We start from the raw sequence: 23,617 nt of genomic DNA on the forward strand, positions 1-23,617 counted from the left end.
ATTTCATTTAGTATAGAATACCGCTGGTGACAGTGCTGAGTACGTTTACTTAAACTAACTTAACGTAAAAATGTTACAGGTCAATAATATAGTTTTACCATGAAGGTTATAATAGTTCTAACTCTAATATGCTTGTTGATCGCTGCTGTGGATTCCAATACCAGTAATTTGTTTAAATATTATATAACTTTTAACAAATCCTAAACTTTCAATTGATTTTACAGTCCGGTTTGTGTGCCACCGTCCGAAGTTTACCTGCATGAAAGGCTACTACATCGGCGGTAGATATATTTGCATTAACCCAAAAAAGTCTTGCTTCTGTAAGTACAAACTATGTGTTCATTAAACTAGTTCTAAATTTATAAGCTTCTTTAAAAAACATTCACTGGCGCTATGCTTGGTGTATGAGCACATCGAGTGTATACATGTAGAAGTTCTTGAAACCAAGGGATATCGGTTTCGATACTCGATGCTGCTACTATTTTTGGCGTGTAAGACTTTGGGGCTATAAAGACTTTAGTTGTTCCGCCAAGGAAGGTGTAAATCATTTATTCATAACATTTGTGATGTAAACTGTAAAGCATATACCCATATTGATCCGAGGATATATATAGGTTCTACAGTACATCAAATTGAGCTATGTCCTATTTGTGCTAAATACAATTTTACAAATGACCATTTTATATTTATACAGTGGGAACTCGCACATGAATGACCTGAAGTAAACTGTGTTTCAATGGAAAACTTATAAAAGTTACTCTTTAAATTAATAAAAAATATTTAAAGTATTTACATGCAAAGTATCTAGAAAAGCAGTAAATACAATTCATATTTTAGGATTGAGGAAGATGGGACACTTTGTCAGACGAGACTTTTTAATTTTTTTTTATCGGAGCCTTTATCACGACTTTATAAAACGCGCGTCAAAACTGATTGCTGTTTTTAAATATTAAAAAAAAATATGTAAACAGTATATTTTGAACAGGTAAAAATGCGAAAGCTCGTTAAATCATTGTAAAAAGCCGATAAAATTTTGTATTTTGCAAGTGCGAACGATTAAACTAGTTTCATAGATTCATAAAACCAGCTTGTATATTTCGTGCAGTTTGATTGTTTCATAAAACTAGTTTTAGTTTTGTGAAACAAGTCGAGATATAAACGTAAGGAAAATAGGCAGGCGTCAATATGACTTTAATTTGAGATAATAACAACAAAAAATACCGGTTTAAAGGTATATTTATATAGTTTACATGGCAAAGAAACTAGCACAGTATGTTAATTTCGGTAGGTTATCTACAAGTTGCAGAATACTGCTATTATCCGTAATGTAATTTAAGTTTAGAAATATTGGGCAATATGTGCTTAAGTGTCCCATCTGTTCCACTCTACTATATATTTTTTTTAATTTGGCATCGGGTTGGTTTAATTGCAGTCGTTTACATCATTTATTAACAAGTTTTAAGCATTGCTTTAAGGAAATATTAATAGTCTGGAAAGCAATATTTATTGTTATGCAATAGAAATCCAATTAGGTTTTAATTAGATTTATGTGGTATAAACGTATTTCATGTTGGGGTCAATCAATATCGGTTCGCTTGCACATATATATGTAGTAGGGTGGAGGAAAACATTCGTTAAAACACATGTTTTTATAGGTCTACACTTTGTGTTAGCCTTATTCTAAAATCTAATTGGATTTTCATGCATTTAATTTCCATACTTAACAACAGTATCGTTTATTCTAAAATCTGATGGAACAAACATGTTTGAATGACCATTTTTTTAGCACTTTTTTTGTCGATAAGTTGTCGTGTATGCCTACTAAAATGGAAATTGCCAAAACGTTCTTTTTGAAAAAAATGGCTAAAATTTGTGTGTTTTGAAAAAATGGCTCACTTGCGTGTTCGCCTTGGAGCTATGCTCTCTTGTTGTCAATCCGCTCAACTCCCGCGAAAACGCAAAATAGATTTTACCGAAAGTTGATTGAAAGGAATATTATTATTATTGAACTAAAATTACATACGCGGTACTCCGTTGTGCTGACCAACACGAATATACATTTAAGCGTTGATTTTAAGTGAGGGTTAGCTCGCATTTAGCAATGACGTGACGTGTATTGCTGCTTTTCATCGGTCAAACCAAAGAGTATAAATTTCTAAATTTTAAAACTAAATTCTCTATTACCAATCTGATTTTACATCTATTTGCTTCACTAGTGCAATTTTGTGACTTAAAAAATATAAAATTTTGATATAAATGTAAAGCAACTGGATGTAGCATTCTGTGTTCATTGTTAAACATGGCATCGCACACAGGCAACCATTGGCAAGGCACAGTAAGTTTTTCGCTTTGTTTCTATGTTGTTATTGTGGCAAACTGGCAATTATAAACATTTTTCATTGTTTTGCCCTGTATACCATTTAAATTAAGAATTTCATGATAAATACTAATAGTGCTAAGATTTTTTGCCAAAACTGTTAAAATAATTTTTATTGTAATCTAAAATCGTCGAATGATCATGTAAAATTTATTTGGCAAGAAATAGGTCAGTTTAACATGTATGTTAATATGTATTGTTACCAAACAGGGGGAATTGTTAAGCTATCAATGGAAGAAGGAATCTCAAATAAAGAATTCTTCCCAAATTGAAGAAAGCAAAAAAATGGTTCCTAATTCTAAACCATCATATCGGTATACAGTTCTGCCATACATCAGTAAATATATCGGAATATTGGTTAAGGTGGTTTTTACCAAAATGTCTGTTTATCATTAGATCTTGTGTGCTAGGCAGAAATTTCATTTAAAACAAAAACTTTGTTAATGTCTGGCACCAAAGTAGTAGTGTGCATGCCTCTAACCCAGAGGTATTGGGTTTAAGGCTCGTCGCTGCTACCATTGTGGTGTCCTTGGTCAAGAAACTTAGGAAAAATTGCTCCAACTCAGTGGTCAATAATAAAATGTCCAAATTATCAGCCATACAGAAATAAATACCAAAAAAATAACCCTAAAGTAACATACATAGTAAGCCATACTGTCCCGAGGTATAAGAAACTGAACACCTGTGTTCCAACCATGCAAGGATCAAGCAAGTTCATTCATTGACGTTCATTAATATTATTTAATGTGTATTCCTAAGGTATTATCAAGCTTTGTATCTGAAGAATCCCGCACAGTGTTTCAGTCGAGAAGTTAAGATTGGTGATGGTGTAGTGGTCGCAAGTGGTGAATCGCAACAAGATTTTTATCTTGCAAAAGTCGATCTTTTTTTTGATGATGGTAACTTTAAATAAAATGTCGGTTAAAATTTAAAAAAAAATTAAAAACTTGACACTGTCAAAGTAGATTTGATATTGCTAAAGTAGACCTTTTCTTTGTTGATAGTAATTTAAAATGAAATTTCTTTTAAAATGTTAAAATTTGGCATTAATTTTTTTAAAAACTTATCAATTTTAAGGTGAAGAAAAGTGTGCAATTGTAACTTGGTACTTTCGAAGCAATGAGATTCCTAAAAAAAAAATTCCGAATGGATTGTATGAGAATGAGGTAACATAATAAATGTATATATACATTTTTTTGAATAAAAATTACATTCAACTCTCTGGCGTTTGATATACAATTAAACTAAGGTAGGGTACCAATCTAACAGACACCAATAAAAATTGTAACTTACATAACTGATAACATTATAATGGACATAATAGGTATTTTTACATCTGAAAAAAATCATGTTACCATTTTGTAAATTGATGTATTATATGCAATTGAATTATAGTATTTAGTAACCAACTAATTCCATTGGTTGTTAATCCAGGTTTTCTTGTGTTCTGCCAAAGCAGAGAATGTTATAGACGTGGAAACAATTATGGATAAATGTTCCATAATATATTCACCTTCACCTATTATAGGTAATGTTATGTTGAACAATTTGGTAAAATTTAAGTTATAAAACACATTTATTTTTTTGAATAATGGATTACAATTCTGGACGTGTGGTCCAGTCTGTCCAATTATTAAATCTATTTATTTAAACTCGTGTTTTAATTAAAGTTTAATTTAAATTAAATCCTATATATATATGTATATTAATTGAAAGTTATAAACCACATTTAATTTTTTGAATTATGGATTACAATTGTGGTCCATTATTAAATGTTTTTATTTAAACTCATGTTTTGTTTAATTTACATTGAATCTACATCTTATATTAATTAAAATCTATAAAACGCATTTCTTTTTTTGAATATTTGATCACAATTGTGATCTAGTCTGTAGTCTAATTATTAAATCCATTTATTCAAACTCAGGTTTTGTTTAATTTACATTGAATCTACATCTTAGATTAATTAAAAATTATAAAACGCATTTTCCTTTTTAAACACTTGATAACAATTATGGTCCAGTCTGTCCAATTATTAAATCCGTTTATATAAACTCGTGTTTTGTTTAATTTATATTGAATCTACATCTTAGATTAATTAAAAATTATAAAACGCATTTCCTTTTTTAAACACTTGATAACAATTATGTTCCAGTCTGTCCAATTATTAAATCCGTTTATATAAACTCGTGTTTTGTTTAATTTATATTGAAACTACATCATAGATACATCAGTTGATAATGAAGATCACACATTGACTTATTTTTATCGGAAATCATTCAATGGAACAAAATTAACAACTTTGCATCATCCAGGTAAGGTTTCTATTAGATTGTTTTTACTTGATTATTTGACTATTATTGCTTGAGGGTAAACCAAAATAACACTAAGCAAATCTCTGTTTTTTAAAAAGTATTTAAATCCTTTTTTAGACAATAAAAAAACTCAAGTAAAAAAAGCACGAAAAGCAAAAGTCGACACTGTAATTAAAAGTAAACAGAAAAATGAAGTGAGTAAAATTGATCAGAGACCGCCACTGAAACCAACTGAAAATACAACAACACCGGTTAAAGGTAATTTTATTTTTAAAAAACATCGAATCTGGGGTGGCAGGCCTTTTCTAGAATCGTAATTAGTAGTATTACAATCAAAGATTTTTTCTTTGACTAAATTTAGCGCCATATTTTTTAAACTACAGAAAAAATTTTAAATATCAAATAGTATATATATATATTTAAAAAAAATTAAAAAAAAGTTAAAAAAAAATATTTTTTATATTCATAGAAAAACGTAACATTGATGACTCTGAGCATCTTGTTGTAAAGAATCCTCTCACGTCGCCTATCAGTGCATCTGGTATTGGATTATTAGATGCAAGTTCGGCCGCTCTTAATTTATTGGGAAGTGAAAGTGACACTGAAGATGGCAAAAGTAACTTTGACATTTTTAAAAATTTTAAATATTTTAAAGCCATGTCTGTATCTTTTTACCAACTGTTTGCGATGAAATAGTTTTGGCGTACCCCCATTGTTTTTTGTTACCCCACTTGACTATATATATGAATATATGATGTTGATTGTTGATGCTTTAAAAATTTAAATACAAAGTTGTTTTTTTTACTTAAACAGTAATTTTGTTTTTTACTTCATTAAACCTATCTTCTAAAACTTGTTGTATCAAATTTGGTTTAGGTTTTAAAAGCTTTAATGTTTATATTTTCTATGCAATACCAGTAGATATTAAACAAAAATCAGAAAATCATCGTCAACTGAAATTTTTTTAGGCCAAACTACAGAAAACGTAAAATCACAAAATCGGAAATCTGTGACAAAGGTAATTTTAATAATTATAAAAAAAATTATTTTTTTCAAAATGTTTTTCTGCATTGTAGAATAAATTGAAACAAATTCAAGACGAAGCAAAAGTCACTCCACTAAAGATTGATAAAACCACAATGAAAGTGATTTCCAAAAAAAAGTTGCTTGTTCATGTTGTAGCAACAAGAGAATTACCAGCTGTAAATAAATCAAGTAAAAAAGAGGACAAGACTTGTGCAAGGAAATCTGTGAGACTTTCTACAAAAAAGCAAGGTAAAATTATTTTTTTTATTTTTTTTTGAATGATTTTTGCGGTAGTAAAATTTTAAAAATTTTCTTTTATTAGTTCCTGAAAAGAGCAAATCTAGGTCATCAAACAGAATAAAAAGCACCAAGAAGGAGAAAAAATATGATTCTGATGAATCAAATGTTTCTGAAAGTTTAAGTGTCAACAGTGAATCTTCAACAAATAAAACCAAAAGTAACCTTCGTAGATCTACGCGGTTATCAGGTAAAAATCCGTGCTACAATTGTGGGCGTATGTGTGGGCAAGACACTTAACACCAATTGCTTCAACCTAGTGATCACTAATGGGTTATACAAAAAGTATCATACATGGTAACTCCCAAGCTGGCACGAGGTGTATTAAACAGAATACCCATGTTAATAGCACTGTTGTTTTCCGGCCATTCGTGGATAAAGTAAGTTACATTTGTCCATTCAAAATATTACCAAAATTGAATGTTGCAAAATATAGTAGGGTGGGGTATGACAGTCCATGTTTTTATTCAATTTTTTTGTCCTATTTGGTAGTAAACAAAGAATTTTTGCGGAATTATAAAATTGTATTCCCGCAACATTCTAAATTAGCGTTATTTACTGTTAAAACACGATCAAGAAATCTGGGATTAAAGTGCTAACTATATCCCATCTTACCCCACAGTACTCTATTCATTTATTAACATGTATGCTTCAGTTTACCAACCCAAGAAACTTGAAGATGAATTTGAAGACGATCTTTCAGATGAAGATGTTAACTTTGATGGAACAAAACAAGTACCATCTTCCTCCTCCAGTGACGAGGGAGATGATGATGAAGGTAATCAAAATACAAGAAAATTTTTTCAGAAATTGAAAAATCACATCACAAGATCATTTTCTTCAGAAAATAAAATATTACACCAAGATGATTTATTTCAGAAAAGAAATAAACATATTAATAGAACTAAAAAACAACATTTTCTTTGGGTTCTTATAATAAAGCTGCAACAATGTAATAAGGCTTATACTTTTAGGATTATTTCTTCAAGAAAAAATATTTTCTGGTTTACAATTTTAAATACAATGATCAGCAAAATTAAAAAAACAAATACTTTTTTTTATTAAAAAACTACTTTTCTTCCCCCTTTGTTTTGTGGCGTGCCTTTGGTTTAATGTAACAATCACCCTGTATTAACAATAACACTTTTTAAATACAATACTTTTTAGAGGAAGAAGTTGTAAAAGTACGTGCAAAAAGAAGAAAATCTACCATGAAGAAATCAAATACAGTTACTCCCATTTGCATCAAGCTACCAAAGGTTACAAACATTTCCTACAAATTTAACACAAACTATTTTAAATGGTCTTGTTAAAATAAAGGGTCCAGTTGTTACTATTTCGCTTAACTATACATTTAAGGATTATGTAACTTAGTGTGCCTATGAAAGTCTATTTTGAAGTATTGTTGTAGGGGTAACTTATGCCGAAATCCCAGACCTTTTTAGAATTTTTTTCAATGTAAAAAAATAAATACCATCTTTATTATTACTAACAAAAATTTATATCAGTTAAATTTATAAATGAACTCAAAGTTTTGGTTTACCGCAAACTGTTTATGAATGAACTCAAAATTTTGGTTAACCGCAAACTATTTATGAATGAACAAAAAATTTTGGTTTACCGCAAACTAATTCATAGGGTAATACTCTGTTTGCTTTGACTCTTTACCGTTGTATTTTCCATAGGAACGAACTCCATATATCCCAAAACGTAAAACTGTGGTGAAAACAGCAGAAAATACATTTGATGAAGCACAAAAGAGATTGCATGTTTCTGCTGTCCCTGAATCTCTCCCATGTAGAGAAGAAGAATTTCAATCGATATTTTCTTTTATTGAAGGAAAAATTATATCGGGAACAGGGGGGTATGTAATAAATTCTGTCTGATTTTTATATATATATATATATATATATATATGTTTAAAATGATATATGGTAGCAGTCTGAATACGTATACATGTTGCAGCTTAGTAGTTTTGAACCATTTTATGTTAAAGGTTAACTTTTTTTTAGGTTAAAACATGTATGCATAGTATGTATGCATAGTTCGCAGGGAACTGTATTATAAAAAAAATTACCAAGTTCATTAAAGGAAATTAGTTTAAAAGACACTACTCTTATATATATGTTAGTAAAATGTCATAGTGTCATTGCTTTTACATTTGTACCATGGGCTCAGTGATTTAGGCGTCTGCATCATAACCAAAGTGACCCCAGTTTAATGCTTGACGGTGATACTAGCACTGATGGGCGTATGTGTTCTTGGGCAAGACACTTAACGTACATTGCTTCAACCCAGCGGTCACTAATGAGTTGTTCAAGCAAAAATCATACACAAAATCGAAAAGTGTGTTAACTCGTACGCACACCCGGACAAAAGATAAAAAATAAGGCGAAAATACGTGTCTGATTCAACACAAAGTTGAAAACTGGTTACATAAACGACTTAAACGGACTTCTCAGGTGTTGGGGTAATGGGCCAAATCTGCCTAAATCCCAAGTCCCTGACAAGGATCTCACCCACAAAGAATAAAAAAAACATTTTTTTCTTTACACAGATGAATATATATAAGTTTAGAAAACATTACTCGATTTAAACCTTATTTTTCAGATGTATGTATATAAGTGGTGTACCAGGCACGGGTAAAACAGCTACAGTGATGGAGGTTCTTTCAGCACTTCGTCAATCGGTTGATGACGGAGATTTGGAGGATTTTGAATATATTGAAATCAATGGAATGAGATTGACGGACCCTCGCCAGATATATGTGCAAATATTGAAGGTAAGAATATTATGTTATAGCATGGTTCTAAAATCAGTGATTTTATAGGTTTTTAAAAGTCGTTGGAAATATTTAGCAAAAACTAATAGCAAAGCTTTGGTGACATAAGTTTCACAATGAAACAGGCACATTTTTGGAACCATAAAGTAGCGTATGTTGAACTGTTGTGACCAAACCTAAAAAGTGGCAGTCCATTTTTTGGTTATGAGTCTTACGACCCAAAAGCGAACCAAGAACTGGTTAAGAGTTAAAACTATGGTGCTTATATACCCCACTTTGTTGGATGTAAAAAGCTTGCAACTGGGGTACAAAAAGAACAGTAATTTACTTGGTAACTCATAAGCTGGCACGAGGTGTATGAAACAAAACATCTGTGTTATAATGACTTTCGTTTTTTGGCTAGCGAGGATGTGGCAAGTTACATTCATTCAATCTTTTTTTTTAAATTCCTATTTAAATGCCAGTTTTAATGAGTTCATATATTGTAATAGTTTGTTTTGTTGAAACAAGGGACACCAAGTAGCTTTCAGAACCCCAGCCATAAAATAACTTTCACTTTGTTGTAGAAATTGATGGGTTTCAAGGCCACACCCAACCACGCTGCACAGCTTCTAACTAAGAAGTTCAATCAACGTGGGAAGAAAACGGTTTTGATGTTAGTTGATGAATTAGATTTATTATGGACAAGAAAACAGGTAATTTGATTTTTTCTGCGGCAATTTTCTGTAGCAAGTGTCATACAAGCAAAAAACAGGAAAAGCAATGCAACGTAGTTGTCTTTGCAAGATGGGGCACCAAGTCATTATAACTCAGGCGTTCTGTTTCATGCACCTAGTGCTTGCCTAAGAGATGTTTTTAAAGAATTTTTCGTTTTTAGTAGCGGCCTGACAATTTTACAACACATAATGGGACCACTGGATTGAAGCAATTGACGTTAAGTGTCTAATGTCTTGTCCAAGAACACAAACGCCCACAATGGTCTAATGTCTTGTCCAAGAACACAAATGCCCACAATGGTCTAATGTCTTGTCCAAGAACACATATGCCCACAATAGTATTAACCAGTAACCTCTTGGCCAGAGGCAAGCACACCATCCATTGTGCCACAGCTCTGAATCTATTTGATAGTTTGCATGACCACCAACTAACGCACAATATACAACAGGACGTGATGTACCATCTGTTTGACTGGCCATCACATAGACATGCAAGGCTTATCGTCATAGCGATAGCGAACACAATGGATTTACCTGAGCGTATTATGATGAATCGTGTCTCTAGTAGACTTGGGTTAACGAGGTTATCTTTTCTTCCGTATAACTTTAAACAAGTGAGTTGTTATTGTACTGTTTATTAATGGATAAAATTTTACGAGTTGAATTATCCAGAAAAATATCAGAATTTTACAATGAGAAAGCCATAGCTCGAAAAAACTGTTTAAATACAATGAATTTAAATTTGAGATGTTACAGCACAGTGTAAAATGAAAAATACACAAATATCTGTTTATTGATAACTAAGACAAGGGTTTTAACTAGAGGCATTTTGATTTTAGAGGATACTTTACAACAATATAGTAATCCGTGATAATTCATTCATATCTGAAAAAATATATTTTTCAAATTTTAAAAATAAATGTTATGAAAATGTGTTATCGAAATTTCCAAAATAAAAAATTTCTGATTTTTCAAGTTACAAAACATTGTGAACTCACGATTAAGTGGAGTTGAAGCTTTCGAAGGCGACGCGATTCAACTCGTGGCAAGGAAAGTGGCCGCTGTGTCCGGTGATGCACGACGTTGCCTCGATGTTTGTCGCAGAGCTATAGAAATAGCAAGTCGAGAACAAAGGTAATTTTTCAAATACACAAAAAAAAATTGCCTATGTTTCAAATTTAACAAGCTTTACTTCAAAGAAAAAAATATCTTAAAGGAAATATATTTTTTTTAGAATTACATTTAACCTGCAAGCTAACGTTTAAAATACATTTCAATTTTTCAGATCAAGCAAAAGTGTGAAGCTAGCAGGCATTAAACATGTACATGACGCACTACAAGAAATGTTTTCCTCTCCCATGATCATATTTATCAGGTATTCTATTTATATGTTACTGTTCTAGACCCTCGTGTGCTGATTTTAACATTGTCAGGCCAAATGCACTAAACTCTATTTCCCTCCAGTTAAACTTTCATAAATCATAATAATAATTATTTGTTAGTAAAAGTGGAGCAACAGGAAAATATGACACACACTGTGCCACTGGGTCAAGGCATTTCATATCAACTAGTCTGGCGCCATAGCACAGTTGGTTAGCGCATCTGCCTATAACCTAAAGGTTATAGGTTTAAGGCTCCTGGCTGCTGCCATTGTGGGCGTATGTGTCCTTGGGCAAGACACTTATTGGCAATTGCTCCAACCCAATGATCACTAATGGGTTGTCCAAGTTATCAGCCACATGCAAAAAAAAATATTTTCTAAAAAATAATCACCCACGAAATAACCTACATGGTAATTGTAAGCTGGCACGAAGTGTATAAACACCCGTGTTATAATGACTCTCGTTTTCAGGCCAAGCAAGGATAAAAGTTCAATTACGTCAAAACTACTTTCTGCAGAATTTTTTTAATAATTTAATATAATTTCAACAGAAATGCGTCGACACAAGAAAAGATCTTTTTACGAGCAGTTGTTGCTGAATTTCGAAGATCTGGTCTTGAAGAAGCCACCCTTGGTCAAGTGGTTCAACATCATAATGCACTTACTAAACTAGATGGGCTACAGCCTGTTCCAGTTACAACTATAGTAAAGGTAGACAATGTTTTTTTTTTAAATAGTAATACCATAACGTGTACCAGTTACAACTAAAAGGTAAAGCAATGGATTTAAAAAAATTGGTTTGAACTTGGAAACTGTTTTACTTATAATAACAGAACATGTACCAGTTACAACTATCTTGAAGCAAAAAAATGTATTTTTTCTTAAATAAACATAAGGCAGTGTTTAGTTCTTAAAAAAACTGTTCTGGCATCACACTAAAGTAAAAATAAGTAAAAAAGGAAAGGAATAAGGCACTTAAAAAAACATAAGCTGTAAATACAGAGTTTTATGAACAAATCAGAAAGTACTTGTGTGACACTATGTTAAATTTTCTATACCATAAATAGTAGCATGTGTGCAACAAATTGTGAACTTGTTTTCTTCTTTTTAACAGGTGTGCAACAAACTATCTATGGCTCGTGTTTTGATGTTGGAGATGGGAAGATATGACCTGTTAGCAAAACTTCGATTAAATGTTAGCATGGACGACGTTTTATTCGCTTTGTCTTTCGATTCGTAACATTGGTGCTTTTAAGATTTCTAAATGGCTATTTTTGTATTACTTTTTTTTGTGATATTAGTTCAGATCGTACAAATTGCAAAAATTATGTACTCAATGCAATCATAGTGTTAATGCACATAGTCAATTTCCTAGTTTGCAATTTTTAGGTTTAACACCGCCAACATATGCACATTATGTTGGTAATTGACCACATGCCACAGTGTTTTATTGGATTTATAAAACTGATCTTTTTGCTTTTGTTTATAGATTATAGAGAATAAAATCTCTGTATACCAAAACACATTTGTATGGTAAGATCATGATATAGTTAATATACTAATTATTGCATGCATAAGCAAGTTGCTCAGCACAGAATACAGACATTAAACAAACTATTATTGACGAACCTTAAATTACCAACATAATCAGTAGGTCTATTAATAAAGTAAAAATAAACAGACTCAGTAAGTTTCTGGTTGCAGTAGTTATTCAGGTTTATAAACTAAATATCTCAATCTTAATGCAAAGGTATTGCTGGAAAAATCCAAAGTGAAAGAATTTTTTATTGAAAATTTGTTTTACAAAAAAAATAAATTAAACTAACTCCTCCTTAATCACTGAAGTCTTCTATCTCTACTGAGTCATCATGGATGTTCACTTCCATTATATTATCTTCAATTTTCTTCACTTGGATTGGATCTGTCGTCTCCACTGATCCAGCTTCATGTTCGGTTAATTGATCATTTGCATCACTGGGTTTGAATCGGTGTGAAAAAGTTAATGAATGTATATAACTTGTTTTATCCTCTTTTGGGATTTTTTTTATTTATAACTTATAATTTGGAGAACCCATTAGTTACCACTGGGTTGGAGCAATTGCTGTTAAGTGTCCTGGACATGACACATTTGCCCACAATGGTAGCAGCGACGAGCCTTGAACCCATTACCTCTGGGTCAGAGGCAGGTGCTCTAACCTGCTGTGCCAGTGCTGGACTATATACTAGGGGTGAAAAAATATACCGTAGTGTTTAATCTATCCCATATTAATTACACGTTTTAATATTGAATTTTTAGTACAAAACTTTATTTTAGCATTCCATTTGTAGCAACATATGATTGCACTGCCCACTTGTTAAATTAAACACAAAATTTTATCCCACCTAATATATAACATACAGTCACAAAACAAATACAGTTATACTCATAGTTATCAGAACAAAATGAACTTTATCGGTTAGTGTAATATATAAAGTATCTACAAAATTGCCTAAAATTAAAAAATCAACAAAAATTCTTTGTTTACTTATGAAACATTTTCCACTTTGGTAGTACAACAATTTCGGCAGTGAACATTTTTTGAGCAAAATTGAGATCACTTTGGTTTTTTAAATGGAATAGATATGGAAGTGTGGATAACATTAGATCAGATTGAACAAGTTTATAGAAGAGAAGGTGACTTTGTAGTTCATTTTCTTTCTTTTTCTTTATCACCTGTTTATTGAATGGATAAATGAATGAATGTAACTTGCTTTATCCTCACGCGGCTGGAAAACGACGGTCTTTATAAGGTGTTCTGGTTTATACACCGCATGCCAGCTTACGAGTTGCCAAGTATCTTACTTAGTGGGTGGCTTGTTATGTATATTGTCTTCATATGAGATCTTGTAGCTTTTGTGTATATATACAAAGCTTTAAAATCAGATGTCTGGTTACAAGGCACACGTGCAATAGCATTTGCATTTTTACAACGAGAAACAAGATGAACACTTCAAACTAGCTTTAAACAAAGCTTTTACAGACTTTTGAACTGTTTGAATGAATGAATGTAACTTACTTTATCCTCCGTGGCCGGAAAACGACAGTCGTTATCACACGGGTTTAACACCTCGTGCCAGCTTACGAGTTACCATGTATGTTACTTTGTGGGTGATTATTTTTTTTGGATTTTTCCTTTTTTTTATGTATGGCTGATAATTTGGACAACCCATTAGTGACCACTGGGTTGGAGCAATTGCCATTAAGTGTCTTGCCCAAGGACACATACGCTCACAATGGTAGCAGTGACGAGCCTTAAACCCATTACCTAATGGTTACAGGCAGGCGCGCTAACCACTACGCCACGGCGTCGGACGTTTATTATTACCTGAAACCAGGCTGGTTTATGAAGAGGTCTCCACGCACCTGTACGACTCGCACACATATCACTGGTTGCTCTTAATGAGTTGGAATACGTCATCCCACGTGCTGCAAGTATTCCTGAAAGTATATAGGAATGGATATGTTCAATACAAATGTTATTTAAATTCATAAGGTATACACCTTTATTATGTAAAAAAGTTCTGTCAGTTAAGAATAAAAACAATAAGATTTTATAGATTAATAGTTGTTTCGTTTTACTTCATATTCTACAGAGTATGGTAACATTAGTTTTGATAATGATATGGAAAAATAGTATTGGATTATTTTAAATGACAAACCAATATCAAAATATTTTAACAATTTGAAATAAAATGTTATTTTAAACAAATAAAGACCACATTTTCGTAATCTGTGTAAAGGCCAGTTAAAAATAACCAAAAAAAGGTAAACACTTATATGAGTATATAAACTGCTCTACTATATCTTATACAATACTCCAAGACTAAAGTAATCAAAGGTAAAAAGGGCTCCGGATAATGATATCAATACATCACAAAGTAACATACATGGTAAATCGTGTAAGCTGGCACGAAGTGTATGAAACAGAACACCCGTGTTATAACGACTGTCGTTTTCTGGCCACGCAAGGATAAAGCAAGTTACATTCATTCATTTATTAAATCAATAACCTTAGCATTATAGTTGACAATATTTATAACATAATGATAAAACAAATAGATACAACAAACACCTTCATAATAATCCAGATAAACTGAAGCATTTGTAGAAAGGTCACTAGATGTCAGTGAAGAGCCAACTACATCGGACATACTTAAATATTCTAACGTAGAAGCAACATCTTCAATGGGGTTTGCGTCAAAAAATGGCAAATAGTTTTGATGAAGAAAAAGACTGAATGCAGAACCAGAAAGACAACATTGGTCTAAAATATCCTGTGTTAGAAAACATATTTAAACCATGGGTTTTGGACATAGTTATGAATTCAAGGCTTGATGCTACCGTTGTAGGCATTTGTTGCATCAATTCAGCGGTGACTTATCTGCCATTCGTGTCGAAATTCTTAGATAGTAAGTTGGATACATCCATGTGCCAAACTAATAAGTACCAAAACCCAGGATTTTTTGTACTAGTTTATTTATTATAAAACAGTTCACATTGGGTTCATTAGTTTTCAATCTAGATAATATTAATAATAACTTTATTTGTCCCTTCGATTACGGTAGCAAAGATTTTAAAATATTTTAATAGAAAAGAAAAGATATAGCAACAAAACAACGGTTGTTAAACACATTTACATTTTTTTGAAATAAAATAGATAAGTTTAAAAATAAATAAACAACCAGTGAAGTGAAATTAAATTATTAGGTGTCCACAAATACTTAAGCCTTTTTAAAAGTTGGTGTTTTCGTGCTTACGATTGTTAAAAATCCACCAATATATAATATATATATACCTCTGGTTGTACAATGAGATCATCTCTATATTTTGATGACTCCACACTTTCTGTCTTTTTTCTTTTCTCTCCTTCAGTACAAAATATTTAAATCTCAATTTTATAAAACTTGCGAATGGAAGCAGAGAATAAAAGACAATAACTTTAAAGTAAAACATTGCAAAATAAAATAGCAACTGCACAAAAAGTAACACCCTATTTCCAGCACATTTTTTATATTTATATATTTTATAGAACATTTTTATTTTATAGAACATTACCATGAAATAAAACTTACTTTTGCAATAAAACACTTTCCCCAAAGCTCTGAACATTATCAATGACGTGTCTTTGCCATTGATGGCTTTGGATTTTGTTCCTGATGTTTTTCTTGTTGACTTTCCAACTAAACTTGCAAAAAATGAATTAAAGTTTAGTTTGTTTAGATTAAAGAAGTGCGGGCATTATAAAACAGATAATTTAGAATAAGGTTCAAAAAGGTGCATGTTGTCCTAATACAGTAGTTTTAAGTGTTATGCAGAAAGACCCGATCCTTAAGTCAAAATAATGCTTAAAAATCTAACTTCTGGAACTACATTTCACATAAATAATCATCTAATTAAAAGATACTGATTAACTTTATAGAATAGCATATAAAATGCATAATAAACTACTAAATAATCACTGCCCCAAACAAATCAAATGCATACACAAGCACTTTTTTAATGAGACCAATTTTAGTATCTGCTGACTGAGTATATATGTGCAACGCCTATGTTTATCTAAGGGGAAGATGGGACGACTTTTCATTGTATTTTCTTGTCATATTTGATAGTGAGCAAAGAAAATTTAAAGAATTATAAAAGCATATCCTCATGACCCCAATAGTCAGTTGTTAATTGTCTAAAACAGTATTAGAAAATTTGGATATTATGTGCTAAAAGTGTCCCGTTTCCCCCCACCCTACTATATTGGTAAAAAATGAGATAGCTGAAAAATAAAATATGAATTTATTTATTACAACCTGTTTTGCACGAGAATTGTAGATTGTTGATGGCTGATCTTACATCACCAGCTGATGCGGAAGCAATGAGCGATAATTCATCTTTGTTTGTTGAGCAACGTTCCGATGTACTTACTCTGCTCAAAGCTTTTATCAACAGTGTTGTTGATACTGGGTTAAAACTGTAAAAAAAAAATCAAAGTTACTTTTTAAAAGGCATAGTTATTTTATCTTCTGGTATATAAAGAAAAGTTGTGTTAAAAAAAAAATTTATTTGTCTCTACGATTACGGTAGCGAAGATTTATATATAGTTTAAACGAAAATATAAGATATAGCGACAGAACAACAATTTACAACAAATTAGGAAAAGTTATGGGAAAATGGTAGCCATTATGACTTTAGTGTAGCAGTTGTTGATACTGGCTTAAAACTGTAAAGATTAAGATTGTTATTTAACAAAGCAAAATAAAATAATTTTGGCTCTTCCGGGTAAATAATAATAAAAACTATATTTGTTTCTTCAAAAATGATAGCGAAGATTTAAAAATATTTTAAATGGAAATACAGGATATATAGCGACAAAACAACAGTTTAAAACAAATTCGGAAAAAATACAACAAACTAGGAAAGTAATGGTAAAATGTTAGTCATTATGACTTGAGTGTAGCATGTTGAATTTAGCCCTACGAATTTACAAAGACACCCGAGAGAGATTTTCCAGAGAAAATTTTTTCCATAAAATCAAATATACAGTATAGGTTTGTGGCATTTATCACATAAATTAAGGGCATGTTTTTGAGCCATAGAACTTTAAGGAGGTACCTGAGGATTCTAAAATTACAGAAACTAATGTTAAACAAAAAAACAGTTATTATTTGAGGCATAGTTTTTAAAAACAATATTAAAAATAAAACGTTTCTTACCGTATATTTGTCACTGAAGATTCTTTTGAAGATAGAAATCGTTTAAAAGAGTCAAAAGTACTTCCATCACTTATTATAATCACTAGTGGCATTTGTTGTGTAAGGCGATACCGACTGAAATTGAACATTACAAAGCTTAAATTAGATATTGTTAATAGACATGCTAACTGGTAGATGTAGTTATGTACTATGTGAATTATGTAAAGTAACTGTCACAAAAGCAAGGAAACTATATCTTCTATATGTATGTATACAATATACATATATATTAAATTGGACACAATAGGTTTTTACAACAAAAATGCAATTTTTAGACAAAATATGCATTTTTAGATACAAAACATAATATGTATATCTATTTTTACACACAAAATATATGTTTTTTTCCCTAATATTAATTTATTTTTTACATATCATACCAAACTAACAAATTTACCGAACAAGTTCTTTACAATAGTCAAGATCTTTCAGCATAAAATTGGGGAATTCCTCGAGCAAAACCAGTTTTCCTTCAATTTTGTCGTTGTTATTTTCAGGATTTGAAAACAAAGATGGATATTTTCCACTTCGAAATAAAAATTCTTCAAAAATAACAACTTCAGATTTGTATTGTATATCTGGAATGAGAAATTATAATATATTGTTAAACATAACCTTTACAGATTTTCTTGTTTTTCTTACATTTTGTTGTTTTCTGCTGCCATGCAAGAGGACTTAATGCATAATATTGTTAACCTTTAACCCTTTTCAGGCTTGGTTTGTAAAACTTGGATTTTGTTGTGTTATACCTTTCTAAGAATTAAGTTTTATACATTTAATTGCTACTGTTGTTGCCCCCCTTACAATTTAAAATTATATTCTGGTAAAAAAAAGAATTTTTTTTTTCTGCAATGAAGCAGGACTTAATCAGTGTGATAATAGCACCGGATAGATTATGTCATGCATTATGGCAGACACACTGTTGTTTGGAAGAAATTTTATGTTTATTTTTATACAATAAGATCAGTTTTAAAATTGTGTGATTTCTCAGTTTTATATACACATTTAAAACATAACATATGCATTGGAAAAATTCCTTGTATAAAAATTAAAAACATGGTATAAAGTAACATCTAACATGTATGTATATGTTTTTTCTGCCAGGTATGGTGTAAGTCCAAAAGGAAGCATAATAAGCTTACATACAACTTGGATACAATACATAATTAAACCTTAATTACATGCAAAAGTATACATCAATACAAATTCCAAACCACTTTCACACTTTTCTAATACAATACAACGAATTAATTTTTCTTTACAGTTCAAACCTGATTGTTTGGTAACAGAGTATGGAACACTCAACGGATTATTCCATTCAGCGATTTCTATCCCATTTTTCCTTGCCACCATAACCAGTGTGGTTGTTTTACCACAACCTGCAGGTCCACTAAGAAACAGAATTGGTGCACCACCCTAAAGCAGGAAACAATTTGATGTATTAAGTGCTAAAAGTGCATGTATGTTTTGGTGCTTAATCAGCCATTACAGCGATCATGGTTAAAAATTTAAACAAAAATTATAAAAAAATGAGAAAATAATCACCTACAGATCTGCATGCATATGTAGTAACTCGTAAGCAGCTGTTAGGTGTATAAAAAAAACAATTGCGTTATAATGACTGTTGCTCCGCCAAGCGAGGATAAATAAGTTATATTTATTTATTCTCTCATGGATACATTTGTAACTTTACTGTGTTTACATTGAAAAACACAACAATTAAGAAATTCATACAACATGTGACAAATTTACTTTTATTTTATTACAGCTTGAAATGCATGTTTGTCATGCAAACATGCATACATCATAAACTAATACCCACTGTTGCAAAATAGCATTTCAACCAGTACCACCATGTACACACTTAGTTACACCATATATTTAATTTACCAATATAAACAAGAAAATTTTTTGTTCCTACGTGTTTATAATGTTTATTTTAAAATTTCTGTCACTTTTCCTATGTATCTATTTCAACTTTATTTTTGGATAATTTCTTCATTTTTTCTTTTTTTATTGTTCCGGTATTTTATTTTTTTTAAATTACTTGCTGTACATTAATATTCTACAAATTCCGAAACAATAAAAAAAGAAAAAAAAGAAGAAATTATCGAAAAATAAAATTTAATAGATACACAGGAAAAGTGAACAAAATTTTAAAATAACCATTATTTTTTACATGCATACAATAGAAAATTACATCAAAGAAATCTCACCTTTTTACCACGATGGCGATTCGTGATCAACCAGTTTTCAACTTCCTGTATTTTCTTTTTATGAACAGCCAGTTGTTCCTGTAGATAAGAAATAACTGAACGACTGTAGATTGCTTTATCCTCGCGAGGCCGGAAAACGATCGTCGTTATAACACAGGTGTACTGTTTGTCTGTTTCATACACCTCAGACCAGCTTAGGAGTTGCATGTAACTTTGTGTATGTAACTTTGTTGGTGATCATTATATTGAATTTTGTACAGCTGATAATTTAGACAACTCATTAGAGACCACTTGGTTGAAGCAACTGTCGTTATGTCATGCTTAAAGACACATATGTCCACAACGGTAGCAGCGATGAGCCTTGACCCATTGCTTTTGGGTTAAAAGCATGAGCGGTAAGAATTTGGCACAAAACTAAATAACACACATAAATAAATAAAGTCACTAAATTACCAGGTGTTGTGGTGCATATTTCTCTATCCAGGTATCAGGTGAACTTTTTGTTGGGAATAACTTGACACCACTGTTATGTGATAGTTTGCGTTTTCGTGATTTGAGCCAACTATCCTGTAGAAGACAAGTAAAAAATAAAAATTAACTCTAGAATATCAAATTTAAATTGTAGGTAAAAAGGTTCTTGACAAAACACTTAAAAACTCCAACCAACTTGTTAATATTGAGTTCCCAAATTTATACATTACAATATATAGTTATAAAGTGGCATTAAGTTTTTACATTGCATACAATAAAGTGGCATTGTACACAACAAGGTTGATAAAAACATACCCTGACTGACATAAATAAGAAAGCACACAGTAGGAATGCCTAGGATTGGTTTTAAACTACAATAATATGACTTTTTTACTATTTTTTTAAGAGGAGTTCTAATTTTACAACAAAAAAATGAACTTATTTTTATTTTTAAATAATATTTAAAGGGGGGTATGGACCCTCGTGACCCCCCCTCCCCCACCCTTTGTGTACGTCCCTATTATTGGTCATCAATTTTATAGACAATAATTATAATTCCACATATACCACACTATAAGATGATACCAATATTTTTACAATCTATTCTATTGTGTTCCATATTCTTATTTTACACTATCAGAATATGAATTTGCAATTTAGGTAATTCAAAATAAAATATATAAAATATATAGATACCTTATTTGATCCATTAGAGTGTGAAAACGACATCTACAAATAAATTTAAAGATTTTACTTCATGTGGAACAACTGAATGCTATCAGGTCTATAATGAACAATGGTGATATATTACTTTAACTTTAATAAAGAAAAACATGTGTTTGTTTAACAAAAAAGAAAATGAATTGGGATTAAAAAACACAACAGTAAATCAAGAAATACTATTTTTGGAATAATATATATATATATTATAATATTTTTAGAATATTAGGAATAATGCAATGGAACACACAGACAACATAGTACAATTGTCACAGCATCAAATCTTTTTACTTCAAATGTGAAATATGTGATTAATCTTTTACAGAAATTGGCATTTTGGTTTAATGGTTAACTGAAATGGTAAGAATTAAAAATATATATTGAAAGTTGAAAGTATTGGCAATAGTCTTAAGAGTGCATGCTGGAGACAATACAGAGTGTGCTTGGATTACAAAATGGTTTTTAGTACATAAAACAATATTTTAACTTAAACATGAATGAAAATGAAATAATAGTTTAATAGGAATAAATAACATTGTATGTTAATGCAATACTAACATATACAGAGTGTGCTTGAATTGCAAAATTATTTTATACAATGAAACAATAATTTAACTTCAATTTCAAAATGAATGAAAAACACTGCATTATATCAGAGATTGGCAATAAGTTCCAGTAAAGCCACTGTAACACTGACAAGATACAAAATATTCAATATTAGAAGGAATAGCATTGCTTATAAATTTAAGAAAAGAGACGTCAACTTTTGACTGGGGATATTTTCTTTGCTTAAGTGACACAACACATCTACCATGGCCATTACATGTATTTAAACTACACATGGCAGCACTATCTGATGCTGACTTTATATAAGGACCCAGTATGTTTTCTACATAGTATTTTAGGTTCTCGCACATTTCTTTGGTTTTACTACAGATCGAATCTCCCCAAAACACAACACCTGATGCACCTAACACAGCGGCAGTGCCAGAGGAATGAATTATGTCTTTCTGTGTTAAAAACTCTGAACTTTTACGATAGAATATATTATTGTAAACATAAACTGGAGCGCTTATGTCGTTTTTACGATCAAAATCCACACGTAAAGCTTCCTTTACCCTGTTTGCAACATACTCCATAGAAGCATTTGTATTTTTAAACCAAAGCCCCAGGTAGGTAGAAGGGTAAAGAGCGTTACTTGCATCAAACAGCCATTGAATATCATTGTTCATGTTTATAGTTTTCGTGGTGCAAGTCATTTGTTTACCCGTTTTATCGTAATTGTAGCAGTCTGGAAAAAGGTACAACCCCCAGTGTGCTTTTGGTCTCATCAACCTTGCTAAATTCAAAGTACCAAGCATGTAACTTTTTGCTGCTTCCTCGAACTCAATTTTTGCTTGAGCTTTTACTTTATTCAGTGGCCAACTTGGATGTTCTTTTTTCACTTTTTCAATAGATTTGTTTTGATAAATAAGCCCACTTCCCCAACCATTACGCTCCCATTTTGGCCTCCATGCTTCCCAGTCTATTACTGCTATTCCGTTGTAGTTCGAATCAGGAATCCTTGCCATTATATCATCAACACATTTCTCGTAATGTGCGGAAATGTTCCCGTTTTGGGGAATTCCCCCATTAACTGCCAGTCCATCTGTACCATACTTTGGATACAAACCAAGCAACGCGGCATAAAATATCACCATTTGGTTTCCCACATATTCTTCATTGGGATTATGTATTATGTCAAATGAGGATAAATCAATGGGCACGTTATATTTTGTAAGACAACGATTAGAATCTACATTCCATACACCAATAAACGGTCTGTCTGGTAAAGGTGGTTGCCATATGTTGTCTTTAAGAGATGTAGTTAAATATGATTGCAATGATTGGGATTGACATACTGAACCCAATATGCCTAGAGCAAGAAAAACATAAGAAAACGACATATCTTAACGTCTGCAGATAAAAGGCAACATTAAAACACAATTTTAACGAAATGGATAAGCAAATCAAGGCATGACAATATGAAAAAATACTTTTACCTTTTTACGATAAACAGTTCACTTTAAAATTAGATCCATCCATGTGCCACTCGTCTGCGTAAAAATTTGTTTTCAAGACGTACTGGTTTGTACACGGGGAATCCCCGTTCGAATTTTCCTTATTCTCAAACAAATACATTTCTGCGGGGTGGGCTACGATTTTTTTTTTAAATTAATTAAACAACGCTTGTGTTAAGCACAAAGCGAAAGTTCTAAAGGCGCAGTGTGCAAGATACCCCTGCAATCAGTATATTTGGTGCAACCATAGCAAAATACGGAGAAAGCTAGGAGAAAAACTATATAGAATATTTTAGTATGGAACTGTCGGTTAAGATGGAATACAGTTAGCACCTTAATCCTATACTTCCCCATCGTATTTTGAAAAACTAAGGACGCTCTTTTAGAGTCGCGGGGCTATAACTCTGTGAATATAGTCTTTTTCTGTCACCAAATGTAACGAGAAAAGAGAATGAAATCATGTCCCATCTTACCCC

At 31.4% G+C, this 23,617-nt stretch overlaps 3 protein-coding genes and 1 long non-coding RNA gene across 5 annotated transcripts; 2 read left to right on the top strand and 2 right to left on the bottom strand.

The window, feature by feature from the left end:
• The first annotated feature begins 9 nt into the window (after window positions 1–9).
• LOC149735479 (uncharacterized) lies at window positions 10–788 on the top strand. Its single transcript, XR_016385003.1, has 3 exons — window positions 10–163; window positions 225–320; window positions 695–788. It is a non-coding gene; the product is annotated as an uncharacterized LOC149735479 (long non-coding RNA).
• A 1,387-nt stretch (window positions 789–2,175) lies between these two features.
• LOC149735480 (uncharacterized) lies at window positions 2,176–12,415 on the top strand. Its single transcript, XM_089877665.1, has 21 exons — window positions 2,176–2,335; window positions 2,588–2,691; window positions 3,137–3,276; window positions 3,455–3,543; window positions 3,812–3,905; window positions 4,603–4,692; window positions 4,810–4,950; window positions 5,162–5,308; window positions 5,661–5,710; window positions 5,769–5,967; window positions 6,041–6,205; window positions 6,671–6,793; window positions 7,183–7,274; window positions 7,701–7,879; window positions 8,626–8,797; window positions 9,364–9,492; window positions 9,963–10,127; window positions 10,490–10,647; window positions 10,799–10,888; window positions 11,446–11,605; window positions 12,009–12,415. The coding sequence occupies exons 1-21, from the start codon at window positions 2,300–2,302 to the stop codon at window positions 12,132–12,134; spliced, it is 2,649 nt and encodes an 882-aa protein (XP_089733791.1). The 5' UTR covers window positions 2,176–2,299; the 3' UTR covers window positions 12,135–12,415.
• On the bottom strand, window positions 11,401–23,229 carry LOC149735481 (cell cycle checkpoint protein RAD17-like). Of its 2 annotated transcripts, none has more exons than XM_089877688.1 (15): window positions 23,124–23,229; window positions 21,058–21,090; window positions 20,344–20,457; window positions 19,891–19,968; window positions 18,946–19,090; window positions 18,072–18,252; window positions 17,636–17,749; window positions 16,733–16,893; window positions 16,007–16,114; window positions 15,730–15,800; window positions 15,007–15,208; window positions 14,260–14,372; window positions 13,420–13,607; window positions 12,721–12,868; window positions 11,401–12,065 (listed from the first exon to the last, which is right to left on the bottom strand). In XM_089877688.1, exons 2-14 carry the CDS (start codon window positions 21,088–21,090, stop codon window positions 12,727–12,729), a joined length of 1,650 nt encoding a protein of 549 aa, XP_089733814.1. In that variant the 5' UTR covers window positions 23,124–23,229; the 3' UTR covers window positions 11,401–12,065; window positions 12,721–12,726. The 2 variants fall into 2 exon arrangements, with proteins under 2 accessions (XP_089733814.1, XP_089733813.1); XM_089877687.1 differs by having other exon boundaries at window positions 21,058–21,145; window positions 23,124–23,158.
• On the bottom strand, window positions 21,147–23,229 carry LOC149735482 (hyaluronidase-1-like). The gene is made up of 2 exons (XM_089877698.1): window positions 23,124–23,229; window positions 21,147–23,037 (listed from the first exon to the last, which is right to left on the bottom strand). Exon 2 carries the CDS (start codon window positions 23,025–23,027, stop codon window positions 21,729–21,731), a length of 1,299 nt encoding a protein of 432 aa, XP_089733824.1. The 5' UTR covers window positions 23,028–23,037; window positions 23,124–23,229; the 3' UTR covers window positions 21,147–21,728.
• Window positions 23,230–23,617: the final 388 nt, after the last annotated feature.

The sequence above is a fragment of the Ciona robusta genome, chromosome 5, assembly GCF_009617815.1.
Source record: "Ciona robusta chromosome 5, ASM961781v2".
Lineage (NCBI taxonomy): Eukaryota > Metazoa > Chordata > Ascidiacea > Phlebobranchia > Cionidae > Ciona > Ciona robusta.

Excerpts from the sequence above, each read along its gene's own strand:
- LOC149735481 (XM_089877688.1), bottom strand. The coding sequence starts at position 21,090 with ATGTCGTTTTCACACTCTAATGGATCAAATAAG. Across the intron at positions 17,750-18,071 it reads TATTGTAAAGAACTTGTTCG|TCGGTATCGCCTTACACAAC; the intron begins GTAAATTTGTTA and ends GTTCAATTTCAG. Across the intron at positions 12,869-13,419 it reads AAGTGGAAAATGTTTCATAA|TGATGCAAATGATCAATTAA; the intron begins GTAAACAAAGAA and ends ATTCAAACCCAG.
- LOC149735482 (XM_089877698.1), bottom strand. The coding sequence starts at position 23,027 with ATGTCGTTTTCTTATGTTTTTCTTGCTCTAGGCATATTGGGTTCAGTA.
- LOC149735480 (XM_089877665.1), top strand. The coding sequence starts at position 2,300 with ATGGCATCGCACACAGGCAACCATTGGCAAGGCACA. Across the intron at positions 2,336-2,587 it reads GCAACCATTGGCAAGGCACA|GGGGAATTGTTAAGCTATCA; the intron begins GTAAGTTTTTCG and ends GTTACCAAACAG. Across the intron at positions 11,606-12,008 it reads CAGTTACAACTATAGTAAAG|GTGTGCAACAAACTATCTAT; the intron begins GTAGACAATGTT and ends TCTTTTTAACAG.